Below are 25572 nucleotides of genomic sequence, written 5' to 3'. Positions count from 1 at the left end.
CACAATAAATAACGGAAAAATCTCACGTAGAAATATTATTTATTAGTATAATTTTCGCCTGTGTGTCACAGGCATCTTCAGTACATTAAGCTTAAAATTAAACACTAACTGACAATTCCAAAAAGCGCCACCTAAGTAGCTGGTGTAAGATAACTAAAAAGGTCAATAACTTTCCTTAAAAAAAAAAAAAAAAAAAAATTTAATACAATAAAAAGTTAGGAAAGATTAGCTGATTTGTAAAGTACTATCTCCCATAAAGGGGATAGACGTAAGCAGTCGGATCTGTTTAAGTTAGGAGAATGAAGTAGAGTTTCACATGTTTCTTTATAAAGGCGTTCCATGAGAAACTGACTTTTGTGAAGAACTCTTGTCTTTCTCCAATGAACTCTTATGTACAAGGCATCAGTGAATGTATAGCAAAAGTTTTAAAACCACTGAATATTTTTGTTGCCTTTTGACCGTTTAGAAAAATCTCTACCTTTCTCACTTCTCCTAAGGACAAGCTTCCACATCTTAATCATCCAGGTGTCTACCAGATTCCGTGCTCTTGTGGATTATCTTATTTTGGACAAACGGAAAGATCTGCCTCTATTCGGCTAGAAGAACACCAATCTTATATTGAATACTTTAAACCTGAAAAGTCTGGACTTTCTGAACATGCCATCATCCGACGGCTTACGTCTATCCCCTTTATGGGAGATAGTACTTTACAAATCAGCTAATCTTTCCTAACTTTTTATTGTATTAATTTTTTTTTTTTTTTTTTTTTTAGGAAAGTTATTGACCTTTTTAGTTATCTTATACCAGCTACTTAGGTGGCGCTTTTTGGAATTGTCAGTTAGTGTTTAATTTTGAGCTTAATGTACTGAAGATGCATGTGACACACAGGCGAAAATTATACTAATAAATAATATTTCTACGTGAGATTTTTCCGTTATTTATTGTGTACCGAAATGGGCCACCTGTTTGCAAAAGGAAGAAAAATCATAGGTTGGAAGCTTAATAAGTAAATAAGTCAGGTTTAATGATGAAATGCTTTGAAAATGTTACTTACTTTTGATCTAGGTCAAATAGTAAAGATGCTTGGCAAAGAGATTTTCTTTGATTGATTGGAGATTTTAACATATGGTTAAGGTGGTGGTGGTGATGATGATGGTCTTTTTCCTATTACAGATGATACAAATTTAAGTATAGGAAGGGGAAAGGTAGTGTCATGAAGAGTGATTCTTATGTTATTTCAGGATAATTTGAATATGCTTGTAATATGGGAAAGCGAATGTCTTCCTGTGCTGTAGGAAGTGGAGCATTGCATCTAAAGTTGCACTGGCTCACCCACAGACTGCTACAATGATGAACAAGACAAGATGATCATTATTCTACTGTGTAAGACTTCAGAACCACACCCGAACTGCAGTACAAAGATTTGATCACATTTATATATACAGATGATGAGCAAATTCTGGAAATTATTGAGAGGTGAATATCTGAGGTATTATCAGGATGTAGAATGTAAGTTACATGACTAGTATGTCGAAAATGCAATCTTCAAAGGCTTATTACATAGCAAGAAAATATGTAATACTATAGACATTTAAGTTGGTGAGAAGGAAAGGGAAGTAGTGACCCTTTCTGGGAGTTAAAGAAATCATTGTAAATCATGGTTGCAAGAAACTGTTTATTTGGAAAGTGGAATGTATATGGATATGGATTTTTCTTGTTAAACTCATTGAGGAAAGGACACACTGAGTGAGTTTAACAGAAACTTGCCAGGTTTTGTTATATACAGTTGACTTTCACAATAACAAATACTGTATAACAAACATAGAGAAACCTCAAAAAAAAGATTCCAGCATGGTGACCACATGTTTATTAAGATAAATTAAAATAAACAAACCCCGACAAGTTTCATATGTCATTTGACTTACTCTTCAGGGGTTAAAGGTAACTAAAAGTTGAAAACACAAGAAATGAGAAATTACTCAAAATATGTGTTCTTGTGTTTTAAACTTTTAGTTACTTTTAACCCCTGAAGATGTAAGTCAAACAACATACGAAACTTGTCGGGTTTGTTTATTTTTATTTATCTTAATAAACATGTGGTCGCAAACCAGAATCTTTCTTTTGAACTGCTAAACCACAGAAACCTACACCTACAATAGAAAAACCTCCCAGAGGATCTAACTAAAGCTCCATAGGTATAGTGATATTCTAAAGGGAATTCACCACAGCATATTCACAGGAGTTATATAAATGTATGCCAAGGTTTGAGAAGTTATTTTCTTGAATGCTGGTAGTAGGTAAGTGAAATATGTTATAAAAGGATTTGTGAATTTTGTTAAACTCACTGAGAATTGGAAATGCTGAGTAATTTACCAGGAACTGTCAGATTTTGATAAATACCTGACAGAACACAATGGTGGTATTCACGCAGGCATCGACCGGTGTGACTTTGTGAGTGCCACGAAAAACAGGTGCTGCAAACAACAATACAAACGTTTCAAAAATGGTTTTCAATGTCATGAGTGTAATATGTATACATGGCAAAATGTGAGATTATGAGCGTGGTCTGAAAAGTTCTCGTCCTGACAATGAAAAAACGAATTTATAATTTCAAAATTATTTTTATTTTTCAACATAATCTCCCTTAAGACTAATACATTTATTCCAGCACCATTATCCCATCCCTGTAGTGGTTCTCAGTAACATCTGCAAAATACCCCTCCACAGCTGCAATCACCTCTTGATTCGAAGAAAAATGCTGACCAGTGAGTGAAGAGTTTTAGTTTTAACATCAGCAAAACCGTAAACAATAATTCTGAATTTTTTGTTTTTGTTTTTTATAAAGATCAATCCGACATAAGTTTTTTTCAAGTTTTTCCAATATATTACAGTGCACAATCTCATAATCGCTTTACTTGACTAAAGCACAATGAAAGAAAATAAATTATTCTTTTATTAACTGTTACCTCATAGTCTAACACAGGGGTTTGCCCACTCCTGTGTTAGACTATGAGTTAACAAATGTAGAACGAACTAAAGAAATGAAAGAAAGTATAGATGAAAGAAACAGAAATGAAACAAAAGCTAGTGTAAATGAAAGAAACAGAAACGAAATGAAAGCTGGTGAGGTTGAGGGAGAGAAAGAATGCAAGAATGTAAAAGCAAAAGTAAGTGATAGGGGAGTGAAAGGAAGTATAATGAGGAAACGGAAGTAAGGTGTGGCAGAACGAGAGGTAGTGAAACTATGGGAGTGACAGAGACTAAAAATTTTGGAATGTAAGATTTGAGGAAACGTTTATTCAAAATAAAAAATGAAATGAGGAATATTATTATTTTCTGAGACCTACAGGGAGTCAAGGACTCATCGAGGGAGGCTATAAATCACCCAAACCAGCTGTTATACCTTCCCTTAAATTCATTTATACTAGATGCAGTCACTATCCCTAAAGGCAAACAATTCCACTCACTCACTGCTCTGTGAGAGAAAAACCTAGCTCTTACTCCTTTCTTGACTGTGAACAAACTTAACTTCCATAGATAACCACGTGTTCTCTCCCCCACCTTCCATATAATGAAAAATTTCATCAGACTATATCCTATAACACCCATTCAAAAGTTTATAGACCTCTATCATATCATTCCACATACTCGCAATCTGTCCTCATAATCTCAATCCCATAATCCGGATATAATCTTTGTAACTCGTCTTTGCACCCTTTCCACAAATTCTTTATTCCCTTAGAATCCAGAAGACCAAATCTACACACAATAATCCAGATGCGATCTTATCAAAGCCTTATAAAGAAGCAAAAGGACTTCCTTATCATTAGATGCCAAGGTTTGCTTCAACATCGCAATTATCCTCTTGTATTTGCAACTTTTGCTACATGACCTTTGAACTTCAAATTTTTATCACCAATATGCCAAAATCCCTTGCCTCCTTACTTACAGGTAGCATAACCCCGCTAATATAATATGCCTCTGGAAATCTCATCACACCAAACTGCATAATTTTACGCTTATTAACATTAAACTGATAGCAATTTTTGTTTGCCTAAATTTCCAACCTATTCAAATTATTTTGTTTTGCTGTGCATACCTTTGCATCATCAGCAAACAATTGCACAACTGATGTTAGACCAGTGGTGTGTTGGGACTGGCTCATGCGAGCCGGTTGTTAAAATTTTTCAAATTTAGCGAGCCAGTTGTTAATGTTTTTAAGTCGGGAGAGCCGGTTATTAAAATTCTTTATGAAAGGATAGATGATGAGTGGTGGTATATACTTTTTCTCGTAAATATTTTGAAATTGTATAATAAACACTTACATATATTATTATTATTATTATTATCAAAAATAAATGCATATAGGAGAATTCACAAAAAACAAACTCAATTTACGAACAGGAATTTGGAAATGATTTTATTTACTAAACAATGTCTGTATTCATTAAAACACAAACACGTTATCAAAACTCCCGAACTGGGTATTTGAATAAACAATAATGCCTTATTTTTCGGCGAATTTCCAAGAACTTGCAACATTAAGTTCTTGGAAATGCAACATTGTTGCACTATCGATAAATACAAAAATTCGTCGTGATGGCTACAGTCTCTAGTCATTTGATCGACTACGAGTGGTAATATTTAGATTTCATTTGATAATAGGTAAGTTGTAGGTAATATAGGAAAATTTTCTTTAATATATGTTTTTATTTTGGTTTTTTCTTTTTTTTTTAATAATTAAAATAATTTTAATCAGGGTTAGAGTCTTGCGGTCGAAAAAGCAGATAGCCGTTAGTTGAAAAAATGAAATAGAACGAAACTTCTTAAACATTAAAAGGACAAAATTTGAAGAAGCAGAAACAAAGACATCTGAAGATACAATAGAACTTTGTGAAGAATCAAATTTTTCATAAAGCGAGCCGGTTGTTAAAAATTTACCAACACACCACTACATTAGACCCTGCCTGATGTCATTAATGTATAGATTGAACAATAATGACCAAAAGACTGAACCTTAAGGTACACAACTGATTACATTAAATCTGTCAGATTCACGCCATTGTATACCACTTTTTGATATCTTTTTGATGCCTGTAAACCATCCCCTAATCCAAGTCAAGAGTTTATATTCCAATCCCATATTCTCCAGTTTATGCAATAGCATTTTGTGTGGTATTCTATCAAATGCCTTAGAAAAATTCAACATTATCATAGTGTATCTATTCCCTCTATCCAACTCGGGTGTAACATTGTTATAAAATATGAGCAAATTGCTAAAACATGACCTTCCTTCAGTAAACCCATGCTACTCCTTGCAGAGTATAGCTTGTTTGTCTAACCCATTTCTGTATGCAAATTCTTACCAACTTCTCTAAAATCTTCACTACTACACCAGAGAAACCGATAGGTCGGTAGTTAGACACCTCAATTTTTGCACCACCTTGTATAATGAAACTATCATACATTCCTTCCTGTGGTATCATTCCTAAGCTGAGACTCAAGTTATACAAACATGTGAAAGACCTAGCCAATTCAGCTGAATATTCCTTTAACAAACGGTCTGATATTCCATCGGTCCCTATTGACAAATTCTTATTCAGGTTATGGAACAGCTCTTCAACCTCATTTTTCCAAACCTCTAACTCTTCATCCAGTGTAGTAGTAGCATTGTGTACCATGTTACATACACCTGGTTGATATATCTTAGCAAAGTGAGCACTCATTTACTGAACAATCTCATTAGCTTCTGATGCTCAAGTACCATCTGTATTCAATAAAGTTATTCTTTCACATTCATTCTTTGTTTTGCTTGCGGCATAACGATAAAATTCTTTTGGATTGCCTTTAGCTCACATGGCCAATTTCTTTTCATACTCCAATTTAGCTTTCCACACAATACTCGTTACTTTTCTGGCCTGAGCTTTATATATTTCATAACTCCTCTCACTCTTATTCTCACGATATTGTTTCTACATCATCTTCTTCTTGTGGATACTTTGCTTAATAAGGTTGCACATCCATTTCACTCCTTCATCCATATGCAGAGTGATGTTAGACGTTTAGTGGAAGCACATAAAAGTGTACAAAAGAATAGAATGAAAAAAAAAAAAAGATAAAAGAGGTCATATGTGACTCTAGAATAGCAGTGTATGGAGATTCCATTGTTAGAGGATTGGTTAATAAAAGAGTCCATAAGGTCTGCTATCCAGGAGGGAGAATGAGCAAGATAATTCATGCTTTGGATGAAATGAGGAAGAGAATTAGTGGTGGTTGCAGGGATGAATGATTTAAGTTGAAATAAGGAAAATGTAAGGGCGAATATCAGGAGATTATTGAAGAGAGTGAAAGATAACAACGTAGTGGGAAAGGTTGTCAGTGTATTGATGAGGTATGACAACGATGAGTTGAGACAGAGCCAGAATCATGAATGATGTGCTTGCAGAGCTGTGTGAGGAGAAGGAAGTAAACTTTGTGGCTGTATGGCATGTATTTAAGGGAAGAATGGAATAATACAGATATGATGGATTCCAATGTGAATGGCTTTGGAGTGAGTGTGTTGGAGAAACTGTTGCTAGATAGAAGTGCAGTATGTGATGCAAGCAAGAGATCAGAAGTCAGAGATGAATTGAAAGATGAGGAGAGTTGTATTAAAAAGCCGAAGTGCTTGGCAGTGAAACAGTAGTTGTGTGAGAGATGAAGAGAGAATGGGAATGCAAGGGGAACAGGGAAATGGTAGGGGAGCCCGGGGGGGGATAGGGAGGCATGGCATAGGGAGAGTGGATGTTGGAAGTAGTAATGAATGTATGTACAGGGATGATCAGCATAGTAATGGAATTGATTGGGACGTGAGTGGGGAAGTTGAGACTGAGTGGATATATGTGGTAAGCAGTGATAAAGGTGATTGGGCAGGAGAATCACAACTAACAAGTGCCATGGGTGGGACTGGTTATATCAGAAATAAGGGAGATGAAATGGTTTCACTGATTGAGTTTATTCACCCCAAAATCGTTCGAATAAGTGAAACATGGTTGAATGAAGATGAAATCCTAATGTGAATAGAAATGGAAGGGTACAGTGCTTTTCACAAAGGTAGAAAGGACAAAAAGGGAGGAGGAGTGCAGCTGATGATAGCAGGAGAATTATGTCTGCATAAGGTAGACATGAAAGAGAGAAATAGTGGAAATGGTTATGAGACAGTGAGGTGGAGGTTGACAGGAAGACATATTTAGTTGGATGTTGCTATATGTTATGCAATGTAGATGGGTGGTAATGAAGAAATATATAAAAAACTTGGTTTAGTGGATAAAGGAAGAATAATTATTAAGGGTGATTTTAATTATGGCAGTATAGATTGGAATGAACAGATAGCATTTGGGAATAAGAGCAAATCTTATTGACATCTAGCTTATTCCTGATATACCTCTTGCTCCACTCACCATTAAGTCTTCTCTCATTTAATTCCCTATACTTCTGATTTCTGAGTTTATGATTTCATGCTGAGGATGAATCATCCTGATGAAGTGCTCATTGAATATGATCACTATGTTCTCTGCATCAGTCACCAATCATCCACTTTCATCCATTAACATCACTTGCATTATTATCATTCTATTTCCTACATATCAGAAAAACTCCCAAGAGTTTTTCTTGGACTGTTTTGCTAATTCCTGCTCATACTATACTTAAACACTTATACACAAACTTGGGAGAAGATGTGATGCACACACACTCTTAGGGCAACGAATGTGGGTATAGTGGAATAAGAGAGTGAAGTTTAGGTGTGTGTTTTTGGTATTCCTCCATGGGGCACTTTTTTCAGTCCGGGAGTGTTTTTTGTGTTAACGCAAAACATCTCATGGAAAATCGTGTAAGAGCTATGATTTCACACTTTTGTTATTTTATTGCTCTATTTGTATATCATGTATTACACACACATTATAGAAGAAATGACAGTATTAAAATAGTTATAGCATTATAACTATATTATACTATGAGGTCATAATGTTCTGACTCGATTTAAAAAATCAGGACATCGCATTCGTTTTTTTTTCATTTATTTTTTACGCCATTAATTTTTATTAATGTTTTTTTTTCCAGTTTTTTGATAATTTTTTAATTTAAAATTTCTGAATATTTTAATGGGAACTATTTAAATACAATCCAATTAACAGTTTATTATCCTTTCATAATAACAACAATATAAACACTATGTAAATTAATACATTATTTACTTTAGCAAACTAGAATATTCCCATCATCCCATCACAGGAAGGTAGTATAAATTTTTCCTAACATGAAAAATTTATACTAACTTCCTGTGTGTATAGTTTTCCTCCAAATTAGTCTGTTATTGCCATCTGTTGTCTCTTATCTGTAAAGTGGAATAACATGAGATATTTTAATTTTATAATAGCTGCTTAAAAGAAAATAATAAAAATATTTCTTATTTTTGATTAAGTTTTGGCAGTATTTTCTTAAGAATAATGTGAAATTAAGTGAATCCCTAAGATTCAATAATTAGGCTAGAATTGCTACTTCTAACTTGCTACTTAGAATATGCTGCTACTTTTTTTTAATTCCATTTACCAGTTACCTCTATTGGATATATGACAAAATATGAGTATATTTTATATGATATCACATTTTATATTTTGTAAGCTGAATAAATGTAATGAAGAATAGTTCAATTCTTTACAGCTCCTGCCCATTTTAGGAGAGTGTCAGTGCAAGGATTAAAATATATTATGAAAATGCAAAATACAATATCCTGTTTCACAAATAGTAATATTCACTTGCATAATATTATTAAATCCTTAAGAATACTGTATATTCTTAATGATTTCTGTTTACAGTTGTACAGCTGGTAAAAAAAAAAAAAATAATAATAGTAAATGATAATTATTATTATTATTATTATTATTATTATTCAGGCCTCCATGGAGTCAAAAGACTCATCGTGGGAGGTCCTTTCTAAGAAACACAAGTCTATCAAGACTCATTGAGGGAGGTCCCTCCTAGGAAACACACAGTCTATCACACTACTCCTTAAACGCATTGACCGTCCTCACTCTCACCACTCCACCAGGCAATGCACTCCACGGTTCAACCACCCTCCATGCAAAGAAACCACTCCTCACTGTCTTTCTCACAGTTTCTTCTCATCACCTCCAGGGATGGCCCCTTGTCATGACTCCTTCCTGTTCAACCAAGCGAAAGAACTCCCCAGTGTCAACCCTGTTACCACCTCTTAACAGTTTAAAAGTCTCAATCATATCACCTCTCCTTCTTCTATCCACCAAACTCTGCAGTCCACACTCCCTCAGCCAATCCTCATAACTAGCATTGTATAGTCTTGACACCATCTTTGTTATTCGCCTTTGTACCCTTTCCACAGTTAATTTATCCACTTCAAATCCTGGGGACCAAATCTGAGAACAATAGTTCAAGTGTGGTCTGATCAGGGTCTTATACAATGGAATGATAACTGTTTTATCTCTGCAGGTCAGCGTCCTTCTCATTATTGCAGCAATCCTCTGTGTTACCTTCACCACCTTTGCAATATGTACCCTAAATTTCAGGTTTCTATCAATCATCAACCCCAGATCTCTTGTCTCCCCTACTTCCTCCAGTATAACTCCTCCCATAGAGTATGCAGTGTCCCATTGATGTTTCCCAAACCTCAAGACCTTACATTTTGCTGCATTAAACTGAAACCCCCATTCATTTGCCCATCTATCTAGCCATTCAAATCCTCTTGCAAGGCTACCCACATCTGCACTAATAGAGTACAAAACAAGGTAGCTAAATATAGAAGTATTTCCAACAATTATTTGTCCATTAAAAATCATTATAGATTGTTTGATTTTCATAATCAACTTACTACATTATTTTTTGTATATTTTTTCAGAGAGTAAAATATTTGAGTATAAAACATTAAAATAAATATTTCATTTATTTCAGTGGTGTCTTCTTTACGAACTGTACCAAAACCTGGTTATGGCTTGGCCACTAAACCTCCAGGATTTTACCAAGGAAGAGAGAGTGGTCTTAGCTTTACGGTAGACAACTTGCATTTAATTCTATATTAGTTAACTAATTGCAGATTTTGAGATTCATGTGTTAATTTTGTTTTCCTTAAAAAAATTAAAAAAAAGTGAGGGGAATTTCACAGATAATTTAATAATTTCCATTAATTTCCACTCTAGTTAATTGCTTCCTCCCAATGATGCAATTTAGGCTTTTATGGAATGATTATACAGATTTTATTTACTTGCAACTTAGTTAACTGTTGCAAATTTTGAGATTCTTTCGTTGATTAAGGATGTTTACATACACACCCCTTATACTACTGCCATATATTCTAACAAAAACAGAATATTTATATGAAATATACTCCAAGCCTGCTTTTTTCCAAGAATCTTGTGCATCTTAATTAAGTCTTCTCTTTTATGCTTATGAATCAAATTCATATTGGCATTCAGATTGGCAGGAGATTTTACCATATAGTTAAGATGGTAACGATGGTGGTCTTTTTCCTATTACAGATGATACAAATCTAAGTATAGGAGGGGAAAAGGTAGTGGCCATAAAGAGTGATTCTTATGTTATTTCAGAATGATATGAATAGACTTTGTCAGTCAGTAGGGGTCACATTTTAGGGCAGAAGTGTAAGCTAAATACAGTAGTGGTGGAAATGTGATCTGTGGGTGAAGAATAATTATTCCAAGCTCACATTTTAAAAAGTTTGAAGAATTATGCATTCTTGCTAGGATAAAGAGAACTTGATTATAGATACAGAAGTAGATGTATTACTGTGCACAGCCTCGATCAGACCACTCATGGATTCTTGTATGTGGGTAAACAGGTGACCAAACTCGTTTATTAAACAAATTTATAGAGAATTTAAGTGAGGAGATTATACATAAATTGAAGAGAAGAACAAGTTACCATCCCTAATATAATAGGAAGGTGTGATGAAGAGTAGATTTATTACTTGAGTGGAATGTGTTGTGAAATACACACACAGACATGCATGCACACAGACTAAGTGCCCACTCTATTAGGAACATCATTTAATAACAAGTGGACCCCCCCCCCCCTTTTGCATTAGGAATGGCCAGTATTCTCTTTGGGATTGATTCAACTAAGTGTCTAAAACATTCCCCTGGGATGCTTGTCCACACTGTCACAATGGCATCACCCAATTGTTGCAGATTGGATGGTGGCACATTGCTGCTGCAAACTGCTCATTTCACCTCATCCCCAAGATGCTGTGTTGAGTTGGTGTCAGTGGACTGACCACTGAAGTAAAGGAAACTCACTGTCATGTTCCTTGAACCATTTCAACATGCTATGTGCTTTATGCCATGGCGCATGATCTTGCTGGAAGTGCCTATTTGACAATTGTTAAACTACAGCCATGAATGGGTGAACACGATTCAACTGGTATCAGGGGATCTAATATGTGCCAAGAAACCATTCCCCCATACCATTATTCCCTTGCCACCAGCTTGAGCTGTTGCTACTTGGCAGGAAAAGTCCATGACTTCATTTTGCTGCTGCCATATTCTAGTTCTGTCATCAGCATGATACAGTACAAAACTGCGACTTGTCAGACTGGGTGACATTTTTCCAGTTCAGCTGTCCAGTGGTGGTGATCACATGCCCTCTGAAGCCACATGTCAGCTAAGCACAGGACAGCATTGGGACTTGAGATGGTTGTCTGCTTCTGTACTCCTTGACAGTGTTATTATGAACTGTGCACTTTGAAATGATGTTCTGACTTCCAATGTTGTACTGAGCTGTGATTTGATTGGAAACAGCTCATCGATGCACATTATGCATCGATGAGCTGTTTCCATCCACATGACTGAAATTGAAGTTGTGTGATTATTACACTGCTCCTGGTACATTCTAAACACTCTTGTGTATGAAAAGCCCAGAAGAGTAATTTGTGAGATACTGGCACCAACAATCATACCACATTCAAAGTCACTTAAGTCACATCTTTTACTCATTCTAATGCATCAAACACACACACACAAAAAAAAAAAAAAAAAAACAGAACTGTCAGATACTTGTCTGCCTGATTTATATAGTAGACTACAGCCACATGACTCAACGTCCTCGGGAATGGTGATGTTCCTTTCTAAATGGGGAGGTTTTCTTTAGGAAGAACACCTTCTTAAATGGGGAGGTGTTCTTCCTAAAGTAGCCACTCAGTGCATGTGTGTGTGTAGATTGCAAAACTTACACATTAGTGATGTGTGGGAAAGTGGTTAAGAAGAAAGTAAGACTCTGCTGCAGTATTTTTTGAACAGCCAGAATTTATAGTCTTTGGGGAAAAACACTGTGCGGAAGATTGATTTGAAGAACAGAGGAAGATGGAATGAAAGAGAATATACAGAATTTGGTTGATTAGATTTGAAGCCCGGACAATAACTAGTTATTGCCTAGCAATTTCTCGTGCTCTTTTATTCTTAAAGGAAAGAAAATATGATGGTCAGTTTAGAACATTGTTAATGATAATATATGTAAGAAGATGCTCAAGGCAGAAACAGAATATCTGTGATGGTGGAGTGGAGTCATTGTATAATCAGATTGCGCTCTTCTCAATGGCATTAAACATGTTTAGGGAGGCAGCAATCCAAATGTGTGATCTGTATTGTGAGGTCAGTTCTGGGATTTATACAGTGTTAACAATTGTACAGATGAGAAGTAATGTTTGAATGGATGTGAGGTATTTGTTCTAAAAAAGACCAGAAGTGACCTGAGAAGAATAATCTGAATTTGTTTGAAGATCTAAGTATTATCAACTAATTTCTTTTGAAAAAAATGACAGGATTGTGTTTTGGTAGCATTCTCCTTATCCCCACTAAATGGGAATGCAGAAAACCTTGTTGATGAGGAGATTAAGTCATTAGTATGAAAGACCTTGAAGCTTTGAATGATTGTGCATTGCAAGGTTTGTCAAATGAAGAAAAGGAATGGAATGCACTATCATCAGTCAAAGCATGGATTGTATATGTGGTCAGTGAGATACTAATAATGGTGTCACCATTATTAGTGGGGAAGTCTGAGGAGAGGAAGCAATCTACCATGATATATTACTCAGAGAAGAAACTATTAATTCACTTGCCAACTGCTAAGGGCACAGCATAAAATGATAGCTTGTTCAATAAATTTCTGTACCAAATCTGATCAAATGCACTGAAAATGTCAAGCACAACCACGACTTACTTTTTGTGTCCAAATAGGTAATAGGTACGGTTTGCTAGAAAATCTAATAATGGAACAAGAGTGGCAGAATCATAGTGGAACATAAAAATTTTAATTTTTTATGTTCAAAGAATTGAAGCAGCTTGCACAGTTAACTCCATTTGTGTCCCTGTAGTTTCTCAGAAAATTATCACATAATGCAGAGGTAACAGCCAAGGACTACAAACCCTGTTTAGTGTGATTTCACTTTTTACTAATTTCATTTCACTTTGCTTTTTTTTTTCTTTTTCGCCCAGTTCCTTTTCTAGTTCTTTCAAAATATTTTAAATAGATTGGGGGGGGGGGATCATTTCATGCATTTGAATTGCTGGCAGTCTTCTGAAAATGACTCTTGGGACTGAATCTGTCAAGTCTATATTATATTTAATATGCATATGTTAAGTTCTGGCTTATATTCATGTTTGTCCAAGTTTGTTTTCTAAACAAGATAAATTGCAATTTTACTCTTCCTCTTTCTGATATAAAATTTATTCTATAAGAAAATAAATACATTATAAAACGTAAGCGCATGGTATGTCATTGTTGTTGATCTGGATTTAGTGACAAAGCAGCTAAGCATATGAGGCCAGTGTATTATGCCTAAACTGCATGTGTTTTTTCCAGTTTGTCTGTTTTGCTGAATAAAACACCAGATTCCCAGAGGAAAACCCCTGTCACCATTATTACTAAAATTAAGAATATTAAGTTATATTAATAGAATTAAAACAATAGAATTACCTGAAGTTTTTACAACATCTATCTGCATACCAATTCCAAAGAAAAATAATGCTCAAAATTGCGAGGATTTACAGAACTGTGAGCCTAATATTCCATGCATCTAAAATTATTTTAACCATTGGTTAACAAACAAATTGAAAGAGCCTTAATCTGTGAATTGAGTGAACAACAGAAAGGCTTCAGAAGAGGAATGGGAACCATTAATGCTATCCTGGAACTAAAAATACTAATAGAAAGATCACTTGAAAGAAACAGGAACATTTACATATGCTTCATAGACTTTCAGAAGGCTTTTGACTGGGTAAAACATAATAAAATGTTCAATATATTAGATAAATTAGATATAGAATATCATGTACTTAAGATTATAAAAATGATTTACACCAAATAGAAAATGCAGCCGAAAATCTCATGGACAGAACATGTGACAAATACAGATGTTCTACAGAGAATGAGAACACAGAGATCTTTATTACAGGAAATGATCCAGAGAAAGATGAGATTGGCAGGACATGTACTGAGAGGTTCAGCAGGACAGAGGATACTAACAGTTTTAGAAGGGAAAAATTATGGGAAAAGGATCAAGAGGCAAAAAACAAAAGACATGGCTTGAAGATATAAGATCATGGACAGGATCACATGGCTATGCAGAAACAAAAAGGAAAGCCACCAACAGAGAGAACTGGAAGGACATGGTGCTGCACCCTCTCGCTGAGGAAGCTACATGAAGAAGTAGTAGTAGTTATATTAAAGTTACTTTTTATAAACATCCATTTAATATGTACAGTAGTTTTGATACTTGGGACATCTGCTCTCAGCAACTGGCTTGGACAGTTTTGTTTGTGATAATCAAATTCCTGATATGTAACCCAAGTGGTGTACAGTATGCTATGACAGTATTGCATGATTTTTCCTTTATTACTTAATATGCATGTTTCCTTTATTACTAACTTCCTATCAACAATTTTTCTGCAGATTAGTGTTCTATGTTGTCATATATAGTTGTTATATTCCTATGTTGTCAGATCTTATACTTCAGTCTTCTTTCTTCTTGTTCATCATACCCAGATCTTGGCCTTCGTTTGAGACTTCTTCCTGTCATCCTGTTTTGTTTTGCCAGCATTTCCTTTCTATTCCCTTTGAGTGACCATGCCACCTTACATTAGTTCTGCTTGCACATTCCTGAATGAATGCTAACAATGTCAGCCTTCCTTCCTCCCTCATACCTTTACTGTTAATATGACTTTGCCACTGAATGCCATCTATTGACTCTCCGTATTTTTCTCACAACTCTGATATCTATGGTATCTGAACAACTGTTTTACTTCTAACCCAACTTTGAGATCTATCATCATCAAATTCCTGATAAGTAAACAATAGGGACATATAAGAATACTATGATGATACTGCATGAAAACCTCACGTTATCACTATCATTCTCTCAATCATTTTGCTTGCTTTTCTATTTAATTATATTGGGTATTTACCAAATATAATTTCAATACATTTATGTGTTTTACCTTGAAAAAGCTACAAGTAGTTAGTTTCTAGTTAGTCTTTCTTTTAATTTATTATTTTCTTGGCTTCCGATGGAGTCAAAAGACTCACCGTGGGAGGTCAACACAAAGACTATCATACCACTCCTTGAACTCATCCACAATCTGCATATTCACCACCCTCTCAGGCATTCCATGCTTTTACCACTCTCCATTCAGAAAACATCCACAATCTGCATATTCACCACCCTCTCAGGCATTCCATGCTTTTACCACTCTCCATTCAAAAAATAGGTTTCTGTCTTTTTTTTCTTTTTTTTTCTGTTGAGAACGAATTAAGAGGGCAAAAACTTTAGTTCAATACCTTACTATCCCCAAGTCAGAGAGTTATATTCTTCATAAATGAATTCTCAATAGGTGCATAAGCATAATATCAAAATATAGAGCCCAGATGGCCCACATTTTACCAGATGAACTCTGTTAAAATGTGAAACTTTTATGTTTCATTCATTTGGCTTCAAAATGATGATGGATATCTAATATCCTCATTTTTCAATTCTTAACAACCAAATAAATTCTCAATTTTCTCATTATTAACCTTTATTGGTTGAAAGTTCTCTTTCAAATATGATTATCTTTCTGTTGCTGGAGATAGTCATGCCTGAATATAATATCTTACAGTTGTTCTTTAAAAGAATCTTGCCTGTTTTTTAAAAGAATCTTGCCTGTTAATTATTATTAACACCAGACCTCCATGGAGTCAAAGACTCATTGTGGGAGGTATACTGTTACACACAAAGCCAATCAAACCATGCTGCAAACTCATTCAATGTGTCTGCATTCACCACAATGTCAGGTAACATATTTGACTTATCAACTACTCTCCATGCAAAGACCCTGCTCCTTATTCACCTGCTCACACCTTCTTATACAGCTTCCAGGGATGTCTTTTTGTTCTGCCCACCTTCCACTCTCTATGAAAAATCTCCTCCACATTAATCTTGCCTGTTTTTGTCTTCTTTGTTTCAGTCATACCAATTATGTCAATGTTGCAATTCTCTAATTCTTCAGTTTCATTTATATTCCATATTATTATTATTACTGTCGTTTATTATTATGTGATACCTCCAAGGAGTTCAAGGACTTGTCGAGGGAGGGCATGCTATGTTAATCCACTAACTCATATGTTTAGGGTGGTTATCTTGAATTCTTCTGGTGTAGTCAAGTTCGAATTTACTCTCAGAGCCATATATTAAAATGGTTTGAATGCTGTCTTATATACCACTATATGTATAGAAAGGTATGTGTCATTGATTATTCATAATAATGCTTTACGTGAACAATGCCAAGAGAGACAAAAATACATTTGTTAAACTCACTAATATTTTGCTAGTTTTCTACCCAGCATCATCAGTTACTGAGAGGGTGAGGTCAGGGTCAGACGCATTCAGAGGTAGTAGTGAAGAAAAAGATGAGTTTTGTTATTTTTATTAGAGGTTTTTTTTTTTACTTTAAATTACATAACATAAAGTATAGTCTGTGAGTAATTTGCAGTGGGGGAATTTTTAATTAAAAATGCAATATTTTATCATAGTTGTAGTACTTCTTTGTGCAGTATTTGAATAATGGCGGCAGCTGCAACTCAGTTTACCAATGGCTTATCACCAAGTCCTCCTCCATTTAAGGACATTTTACACAGAATACTATGGGATTTTGTGGTATGCAATGCTTGTGCCATTATGCATCCCGAAAGTTAGATATATGGTAGGGAGTGCATATATACAGAAAATGTAGAAAATGGGAAGAACTTTGTGATTTAGATAGTATAACAGATCTTGGCAGCATTACATCAGAAATGGGAGAATACCGACCGAGAGAGAGAGAGAGAGAGAGATGAGTAGCATAATCAAGGGTAAGGATAACAAGCAGAATGTAAATAAAAAAAGTAGGGAGTATGGTAAGTTTGAATGATTGTGAAGTTTTTGAAGATGGTGTTAATTGGGAGGATGAATGGCAAGAAGAGTAGGCAGCTTGCAGAGAGAGAGAGAGAGAGATGCTGAAAGAGGAAGTTGAATGTCTCAGGAATGAGATGAGAAGCACGAAAGAAGAGATTAAGCGACTGTAAACAACGAATACAAAGCGAATCAAAGTAGGAGTGTGAGAGTTGTGGGAATGATAGAAGAGAACCAGTAAAAGAGAGGGAATGAGAAAATGCAAGAGAGAGAGAGAGAGAGAGAGAGTGCTGGAACCAGGGATGGAGAGATGCCAGGAGAATAGGGGAACAAAGAAAACAAGAAAATAAGAAGACTGAGAGAGAGTATGCCTAGGTATGATAATGAAGAGCTGCGGAGAAGAGCAACAATAATGAATGCTATAATAGCAAGAATGTGTCGAAAGAGAGGCTTGGAATCCGTCGATGCTTGGAGGGCATTTGAGAACAGAATTGAACTGTATGCGAGAGATGGCTATTTGAATGAGGAAGGACATGGGCATCTGGAAAGAATGCTGTTCTCTGAATGAGTCAATGTATCAATGCAGGGAAACTAGAATTATCAGGGTGGATTGGCAGCGGGGGTGGCCTCTTGGGAATAGGTGCTTAGCAGAAGGAGGATTAAATCGGTGTAATGATTCCAGTGGAGTCTGAAGGGGATAATGATAGGTAGAGACACAGTGACAATGCCTTGATTCTTTATATTACACCCTCTGTCCAAAAAGAAACCAAACTTTTCAAAAATAGAAGAAACTAGTGGGACTACCTGTTGTATCTTTTTGTTGTTAAAAGTGGCAACCATCATTAGTGTTATGTCAACTGTTTATGACATTTGTTTTGTTAGAAGCCGAGAATATAGTGCCAAGAGTGACAGTGTGTTTTGACGAACAGTCGGAAAATGAGTTTCAAACAGAGAGCTGTGATTGACTTTTGTGTTAAACTTGGTAAAAGTTTTACCGAAATGCATCAAATGCATCAAAAAGCATACGGTGATGAATACTTATCCCGCACTCAAGTTTACGAGTGGTTTAAGTGATTTCAAAGTGGTCGTGAGACGCTTGAAGATGACAAAAAAGCTGGGCCATCCAAAAACTGGACTGAGCGAAGTCAACATCCAAAAAGTGCGTGATTTCATCAAAGAAAACCCTAAATCGTCCGTGAGATTGATTGAAGATGAATTGGGGATTCCAAAATCAATTATGCACAACATTTTGACCCAGAATTTGGGCCTTTGTAAATTGAATTCGCAATTTGTTCCTCAAAAGTTGACTGACGACCAAAAAATGTATCGAATTGAACACTGCAAGGACCTCATTAAAACCTCCTTGAAACGATTGTTACTGGTGATGAAATGTGGTGTTTTAAGTATGAGCCAGAATGCTGAGTGGAGACCACCAGAAGAGGGGCATCCGAAAAAAAAAGTCGCTTGGAGAAGTCAAAAGTAAAGACAATGCTGATTTATTTCTATGATTCCAAGGGCGTTGTCCACAAAGAATTCGTCTGCCTGGCCAAACAGTCAATGGTGAGTTTTTCTCTCGAAGTTTTGAAGCGATTGATAGCGAGAATTCGTCGCGTATGGCATGAATATCCTGATGACTGACTGTTCGTCAAAACACACTGTCACTCTTGGCACTATAACTCGGCTTTTAATGAAACAAATGCCATAAACAGTTAACACAACACTAATTACCGCTTTCGACAACAAAAAGATAAAACAGGTGGCCCCACTAGTTTCTTCTATTTTCGAAAAGTTCAATTTCTTTTCGGACAGAGGGTGTAATGCCATGAGTATCTGGAATAAAGAAGATGATATACTAACAGGAATAGAAGTAGCAGGGTACAGCATTTTTCGGTGATGGGGTAATGCTTATGCTAAGTGATGACTTACGTCCTCTCATAGTGGAGGATTTGGAGGGCAATGATACCAATGGTTTTGAAAGCATATGGTGTGAGGTAGAGGTGAGCAGGACAGGATATTTAGTGGGGTGTTGCTAAGCCAGGGAGCATGGGGGGGGGTACGAGATGTTTAAGCAATTGAGCTTAGCATGTGCAAGAAGAATGATTTTTATGGGAGATTTTAACTGCAGCAGTATAAATTGGGAAGAGGAAACTGCATGTAGTAATAAGGGAATGGAATTTCTAGAATTCTTGAGAGACAGATATCGTAGGCAGCATGTAGTAAAAAGAACACAAGGTTCAAGAGTTTTAGATTTGGTCATAGCATCAGATGATGCTGATTGTAACAGTGGTGAGCTATAAGGGGGGCTCGCCTGAGCCCTTTGTTAAATTTTTCTCAAATTTGAGAGCCCCTTGTTTTTCTTGTTTACTTTTTTTTTAAAAAAAAAAGAAGAAAAAAACATAATTTTTTGAAATATATTAAGCGAAAAACTCATACGGTAACCTAACAAAGTGATTTTATTAAATAAAATATTATAGTTACTGTTACTACCATTTTACAAATAAGAATTCACTTTTGGTAATCGCATATAAATAAATAGGACTATAAAATAATGTCCCTTTATTGGTTCCGTTGATTATCACTTGAAGTATAAAAACAAAAGAGAAATATAACCTACTTCAATATTATTGTGTTTAGATAATATTTATTTATTATTTATAGATTGTTTGTCATAAAAACTTCTATCGCAACAAAAGAAATTTATTTTGTTTATACAAAATGCAGACTATTTCATATAAAAAGATTTTATTCTTATTATATTTTAATAGTTAAAAAATGTTTTTCTTATGTAAGATCTTATGTAACACAGATGATTGTGTGCAAATATTTCATGTTTAGATCATGAAAGATTTGTTTAAAAATGATAGCCTTTACATGTTGATTATCCCATCATACTTTTTGATTGGCATTTGATTTTAATACATTTTTGATTTTAATACACAAGCTGTATTAATAAACGTTTTTGTGTGAAATACGGCTCTTTTTTGCTCGACGATGTGAACCCTCTGTTAAAATTCCGTACCTCACCACTGATTTAAAAGTTTCATGGAGGGAGGAATTGGAAGGGCAAGATATCTTTAGATGGCATCTCTGCCCCCAGTTGGAGAGCGTGATCATGTGGTTTTGAATTGGAAGAGAAATAGACATGCAGGAGTATCAAAGAGAAAGTAATGTATGTGGAATTATTAGGCAGGTGATTATAATAGTCTTAGATATCAACTTGAGAAAGTTTCATGAAGGGAGGAAGTGGAAGGGCAAGATATCTTTAGTCCTTGGGAACTTGTGAAGGAATATTTATTAGTAACAATAGCAAGTTGTATACTGCAAGTGAAGAAGAGAACACAATTTGGTGCAAAGTGGATGCCAATCAATATCAAACAGGAACTGAAAGTAAAAAAAAAAGTTAAGGAAGAGATGTAAGGAGAGGGATGGAGAGCAGATGCATGAAGAATATGAAACTCAGGCCAGGAGAGTAAATAGTATGGTAAGTAAGGCAAAACTGGAATATGAGAACAGATAGGCCCTGAGATCCAAAGAAAGTCCTAAGGAATTTTTTAGCGCTATGTGGCCAGTAGGAGGAGAAATGATTGTGGAAGAATGACATTGTTGGATAAAAATGGGAATAGAGGGACTGATGCAAGAGAAATAGTGGAGTTGTTCAATGAACACTTTATTGGGGATTTTAATACTAGAGGGATAGGGCAAGTTCATGGTTTAGAAGTGCAAGAGGAGAGTGTGTGTGTTTCAAATACTGCATACTCTGGATGTCAATAAAGCAGTGGGACTGGATGGGATTTTGCCACAAGTTATGGGAGAATGTGCTAAAGAACTGAAGAGCTCTCTTGACCTGGCCATGGGAAAGGTACCCAAGGAGTGGAGGGAGGGTAAGATAGTGCCATTGCATAATGGTGGTAGCAAACTGGAAGTGTCAAACTATAGACCAGTTTGTATTTCATCAGTAGTTGAGAAATTAGTGAGGGATCATTTACAGCATTGGCAGATGAGGGTAATGTTGACTTAATGTTATCAGTTTAATGCAGTTAAATGTAAAGCCTTGAAGTTTGGGATACATTGATGGGAGGCTGCATACTCTTTTGGAGGAACTGTAATGGAGGAAGTGTGGGGGGGGGGGCAAGGGAGATCTGGAAGTGATGATTGATAGAAATCTGAAATTCAAGGAATATATTGCAAAGGTGTTGAAGGTAACCAAGAGGATTGCTGCAATACTGAGGACACTGACCTGCAGAGATAACAGAGTTGTCATTCCATTGTATAAAGCTTTGATCAGACCACACTTGGACTATTCTTCTCAAGTTTGGTCCCCGAGATTTGAAGGGGATAAATTAACCATGAATAGAATGCAGAGGCAGACAACAAAGATGGTATCAGGACTGTACAATGTTAGTTATGAAAACAGGCTGAGGGGTAGGTACAGGGTTGACAGTGGGGAGTTCTTTGGTTTGGTGGAACATTTGGAAGGACAAGAGGCTATCTCAGGAAGTTACGGAAGGAAATTGTGAGCAAGAGGGCAAGGAGTGATTTCTTTGCATGGAGGGTGGTTGAGCCATTGAATGTATTGCCTGATAGAGTGGTGAGAGCATGAACAGTCAATGAGTTCATTGAGTGGTATCATAAATTGTATTTTCTAGGATGGGCCTCCCACAATGAGTCTTGAGACTCCATGAAGACCTGAGTCATAATAATAACACAGGTCTGCAAAATCCGAGTCATAAAAAGTTGTCTGGAAAATATTAACTGTTTCTGATTTATTTTAACTGCTGATTTCAAATATCTCTTCCATTTTTCTATCTTGGATTTTTCACAAAATGGATCTCAATATTACAGTAAACTGCTTTAAAACGCATTATATTAAGTAAAATAACAGTATTTAAAATTTTCCGTAAACATTTTTGGAATGAAAGTATTGAAAAAAAATTTTTAATTAAAGTAATTAAAGATTAATCTTTAGTAGATACTTTATATTTCGCTGTGGTGTCTTTTTCTTTTTCCTTCAAAGCTTCTTTTTGAACTTTCCGGGTCGTCTCTGTGCAACATCCAGCAATTGTCTGCCATCATGTTGACATTCCACTTGCCCTGATACCTTCTTTCCATCTTCTTGATGTCTTGGTGGAATTGCTCTCCTTGCTTTTCGCTGACAGTTCCCAGAGTCTCAGGAAAGTAGTCCAAATGAGAGTTGAGAAAGTGCACTTTTAAGCTCATGGAGCATCCCAAATCCTTGAATTTCTGTAGCATGTCTTCCACAATCATTTTATAGTTGGGGGTCTTTGTGATTTCCTAAAAATTTGGTCACCACCTCTTTCAAAGCTTTCCATGCTTCTTTTTCAACAGTTGCCATTTTTTCTTCAAACAGCGCTCATGGCTTATCTAAGTCACCAAGTTTCTATTACTTAATTGTACTATACATATTTTCATCCCAAAATACGTATAGTACAATTTTTTCATAAAATCTGTAATGTTTCTTCATTGTTTTTTTTACCACTCCCCGCATGTGTAGCAGTAAATGTTAGGTGAATTTTTGCAACCTCTTGAAGCCATTACAACTAATTAGCTGTAAATAAAGGAGAATAAAAATAAATACAAATGCACTGAATTTATATCCAATTAAAAAAATGATAAAATTAGAAATTGGATAAAATTGGTGTGTGATGGAATTTTTTTACTATTTTTTCTGAACTCAGCACCTAAAAATCTATAATAATCAATTATTATTTCTCAGACAACTTTTCCATCACAGTCCTGTGTAATAATAATAATAACTATGACAGGGACACAACACTAAACTAAGTAATTGTGTAAGACAATTTAAATTGTAACTGACAATGGAATTAATGTCCTTACATGGCACCCCGTATGGGTCAGATATCAATAAAGTTAATTTAGAGAAGTCATGCTATCTGGTCTTAAAATAATAGTCTCAAATATCTTTGACTTCATATCTGATGCTGATGCTTCATATCTAAACATAGTCTATTATACCTATAATGACTTCTTTGTAATATAGATATTTTCTTCCATCTGGTCTTATGTGAAGGAGTATCCAGAACATGGTCTGCCAAAGCATGGGGTGGCGCTAGCGTTGCCATAGCATGTGGTGGTGAATTTGAGCTGTGCAGAAGAAAGTGATTTTTAATCAGTGAATAGTCCGTTTTTCTACGTTTTTGAGTGCTAAATTGTTTCTCTGAATACGAGTGTACTTCAGTGGTTGTTTTTTGGAAGTTAGTTGCTGTCGCGATATAATATATTTTGGTTACCATCGGAATCGAATGCATAACAGTGGAAGACAAAATGAAGCTAAGTTTTCATTACTGTATTTAGTTATATTTCATTTTATTTAATTATATTTAGTGTATTTAAATGTTCTGTTTTGCGTGTAATTGTTTGTACTTTTTTTTTCTTATTTATTTAACGGAATTTATCAATTGAATAATTATTAAAGATTATGCTACTCGGCAGTAAGGAATGATGGCGGATTCAGCTGCAGTCACAAGTGGCATATCGCCAAGTCCTCTGCCATTTAAGAACTCTATTATAAGCAATATCATAAGGGACTTTGTGGCATGCAGTACTTGCGGCATGTATGCGTCTCGGGAATTGGATATGTGGCTTGTGAAAGAGAGCGGAGAGCGTATGTGTGCAAAATGCAGGCAGTTGGAGGAAATAAGTGCATTAGAAATATCGATATCCGACCTTGTTGCTCCAGAAACGGGGAATGAATGTAGGAAGACAAGTAGTGTGATAGGAGAGAATGAAAAAAATATATATATGAATGAGAAAATAATAGTTGATAGTGTGGAAGGTGTGAGTGACTGTGAAAGTTTAGGAGATGGTTTTGTTTGGGAGAGTGAATTTAGATTAAGAGTGACTGACCTACAGAGGGAGATAGATGAGCTGAAAGAGGAGGTGGAATGTCTTGTGAATGATAGCAGAAGTATGAAAGATAAGATTAGGAGAATGGAAGAGATAAATGCAAGGCAAATCAGAGTAGGGGAGAGAGAAAATTTTGGGAGTATGAGTGAGAGGTATGGGGTATTAGAAGAGGAGAGAATGGAAACAGTAGAAGAGAGGGAATGCTAGCAGACGAGAGGATGGAAACAGTAGGAGAGACGGAATGAGAGAGAGATATGGAAGTGCTAGAAGAGGAGAGAATGGAAACGGTAGGAGAGATGGAATGAGAGAGAGGTATGGGAATGCTAGAAGACGAGAGGATGGAAACAGTAGGAGAGACAGAATGAGAGAGGGATATGGAAGTGCTAGAAGTGGAGAAAATGGAAACAGTAGGAGAGAGGGAATGAGAGAGATGTATGGGAGTGCTAGAAGAGGAGAGAATGGAAACAGTAGGAGAGAGAGGTATGGGAATGCTAGAAGAGAGAATAGCAGTAGAGGAGAGGGAATGAGAGAGACCTATGGGAATGAAAGAAGAGGAGAGAATGGAAACAATAGGAGAGAGGGAATGGTAAGAGGTATAATGTATGGCGACTCAATGATCCGTGGTGTTCAAGATAGGATGCGTGAGGAGTGTTTGCCAGGAGGAACAATAGAAAGGGTGGCTATGGCAATTAAGAGAGGTGAAAGGGTGGATGTGATGGTAGGAACGAATGACTTGAGTGGTAATGTAAGTCGGGCAGCGAGCGATATGAGATTTTTGCTTGAGGCTGTACGGAAGAAGACAGAGAGAGGAAAAATAGTGTGCGTGTTGCCTAGGTATGATAATGATGAGCTGAGCAGAAGAGCGGTGATATTGAATGGCATAATAGCGAGAATGTGTGACAAGAGAGGACTGGTATATGTGGATGCTTGGAGTGCATTTGAGGAAAGAGAGGAATTGTATGCAAGAGACCACTTACATTTGAATGAGGAAGGACGTAGGCATCTGGAGAGATTGCCGTTCTGAACGAGTCAGTGTGTCCCACGGAGGATGATAGCAGGGTTGGCCTCTTGTGGGAATGGATACTTGGGAGATGGGAGACGATGTCAGGTAACACTGAGCCCAGTGGAGTCTAGAAGGGATAATGCTGGGTATAGAAACAATGGCATTTATATGCTTTATACTAATGCCAGGAGTATCCGGAATAAGGGAGAGGAATTGGTGGCACAGATAGCATCAGCCT

General features: G+C 36.0%; 1 protein-coding gene across 2 annotated transcripts in view; it reads left to right on the top strand.

Moving 5' to 3' along the window:
- LOC150106272 (actin-binding LIM protein 2-like) overlaps positions 1–25572 on the top strand; it is a 614582-nt gene that overhangs the window by 493492 nt on the left and 95518 nt on the right. For both annotated transcript variants that reach the window (XM_090392297.1, XM_090392298.1), the window contains exon 16: positions 9964–10061. In XM_090392297.1, the coding sequence (XP_090248423.1) occupies positions 9964–10061 (98 nt within the window). The remainder of the gene's footprint in view (positions 1–9963; positions 10062–25572) is intronic.

This window comes from Typopeltis vanoorti, chromosome 5, assembly GCF_054136105.1.
Source record: "Typopeltis vanoorti isolate ZY-2024b chromosome 5, IOZ_Tvanoo_1.0, whole genome shotgun sequence".
NCBI lineage: Eukaryota > Metazoa > Arthropoda > Arachnida > Uropygi > Thelyphonidae > Typopeltis > Typopeltis vanoorti.
Note: the sequence above shows the minus strand (reverse complement) of the source record. Positions and strands in the feature narration are given on the sequence as shown.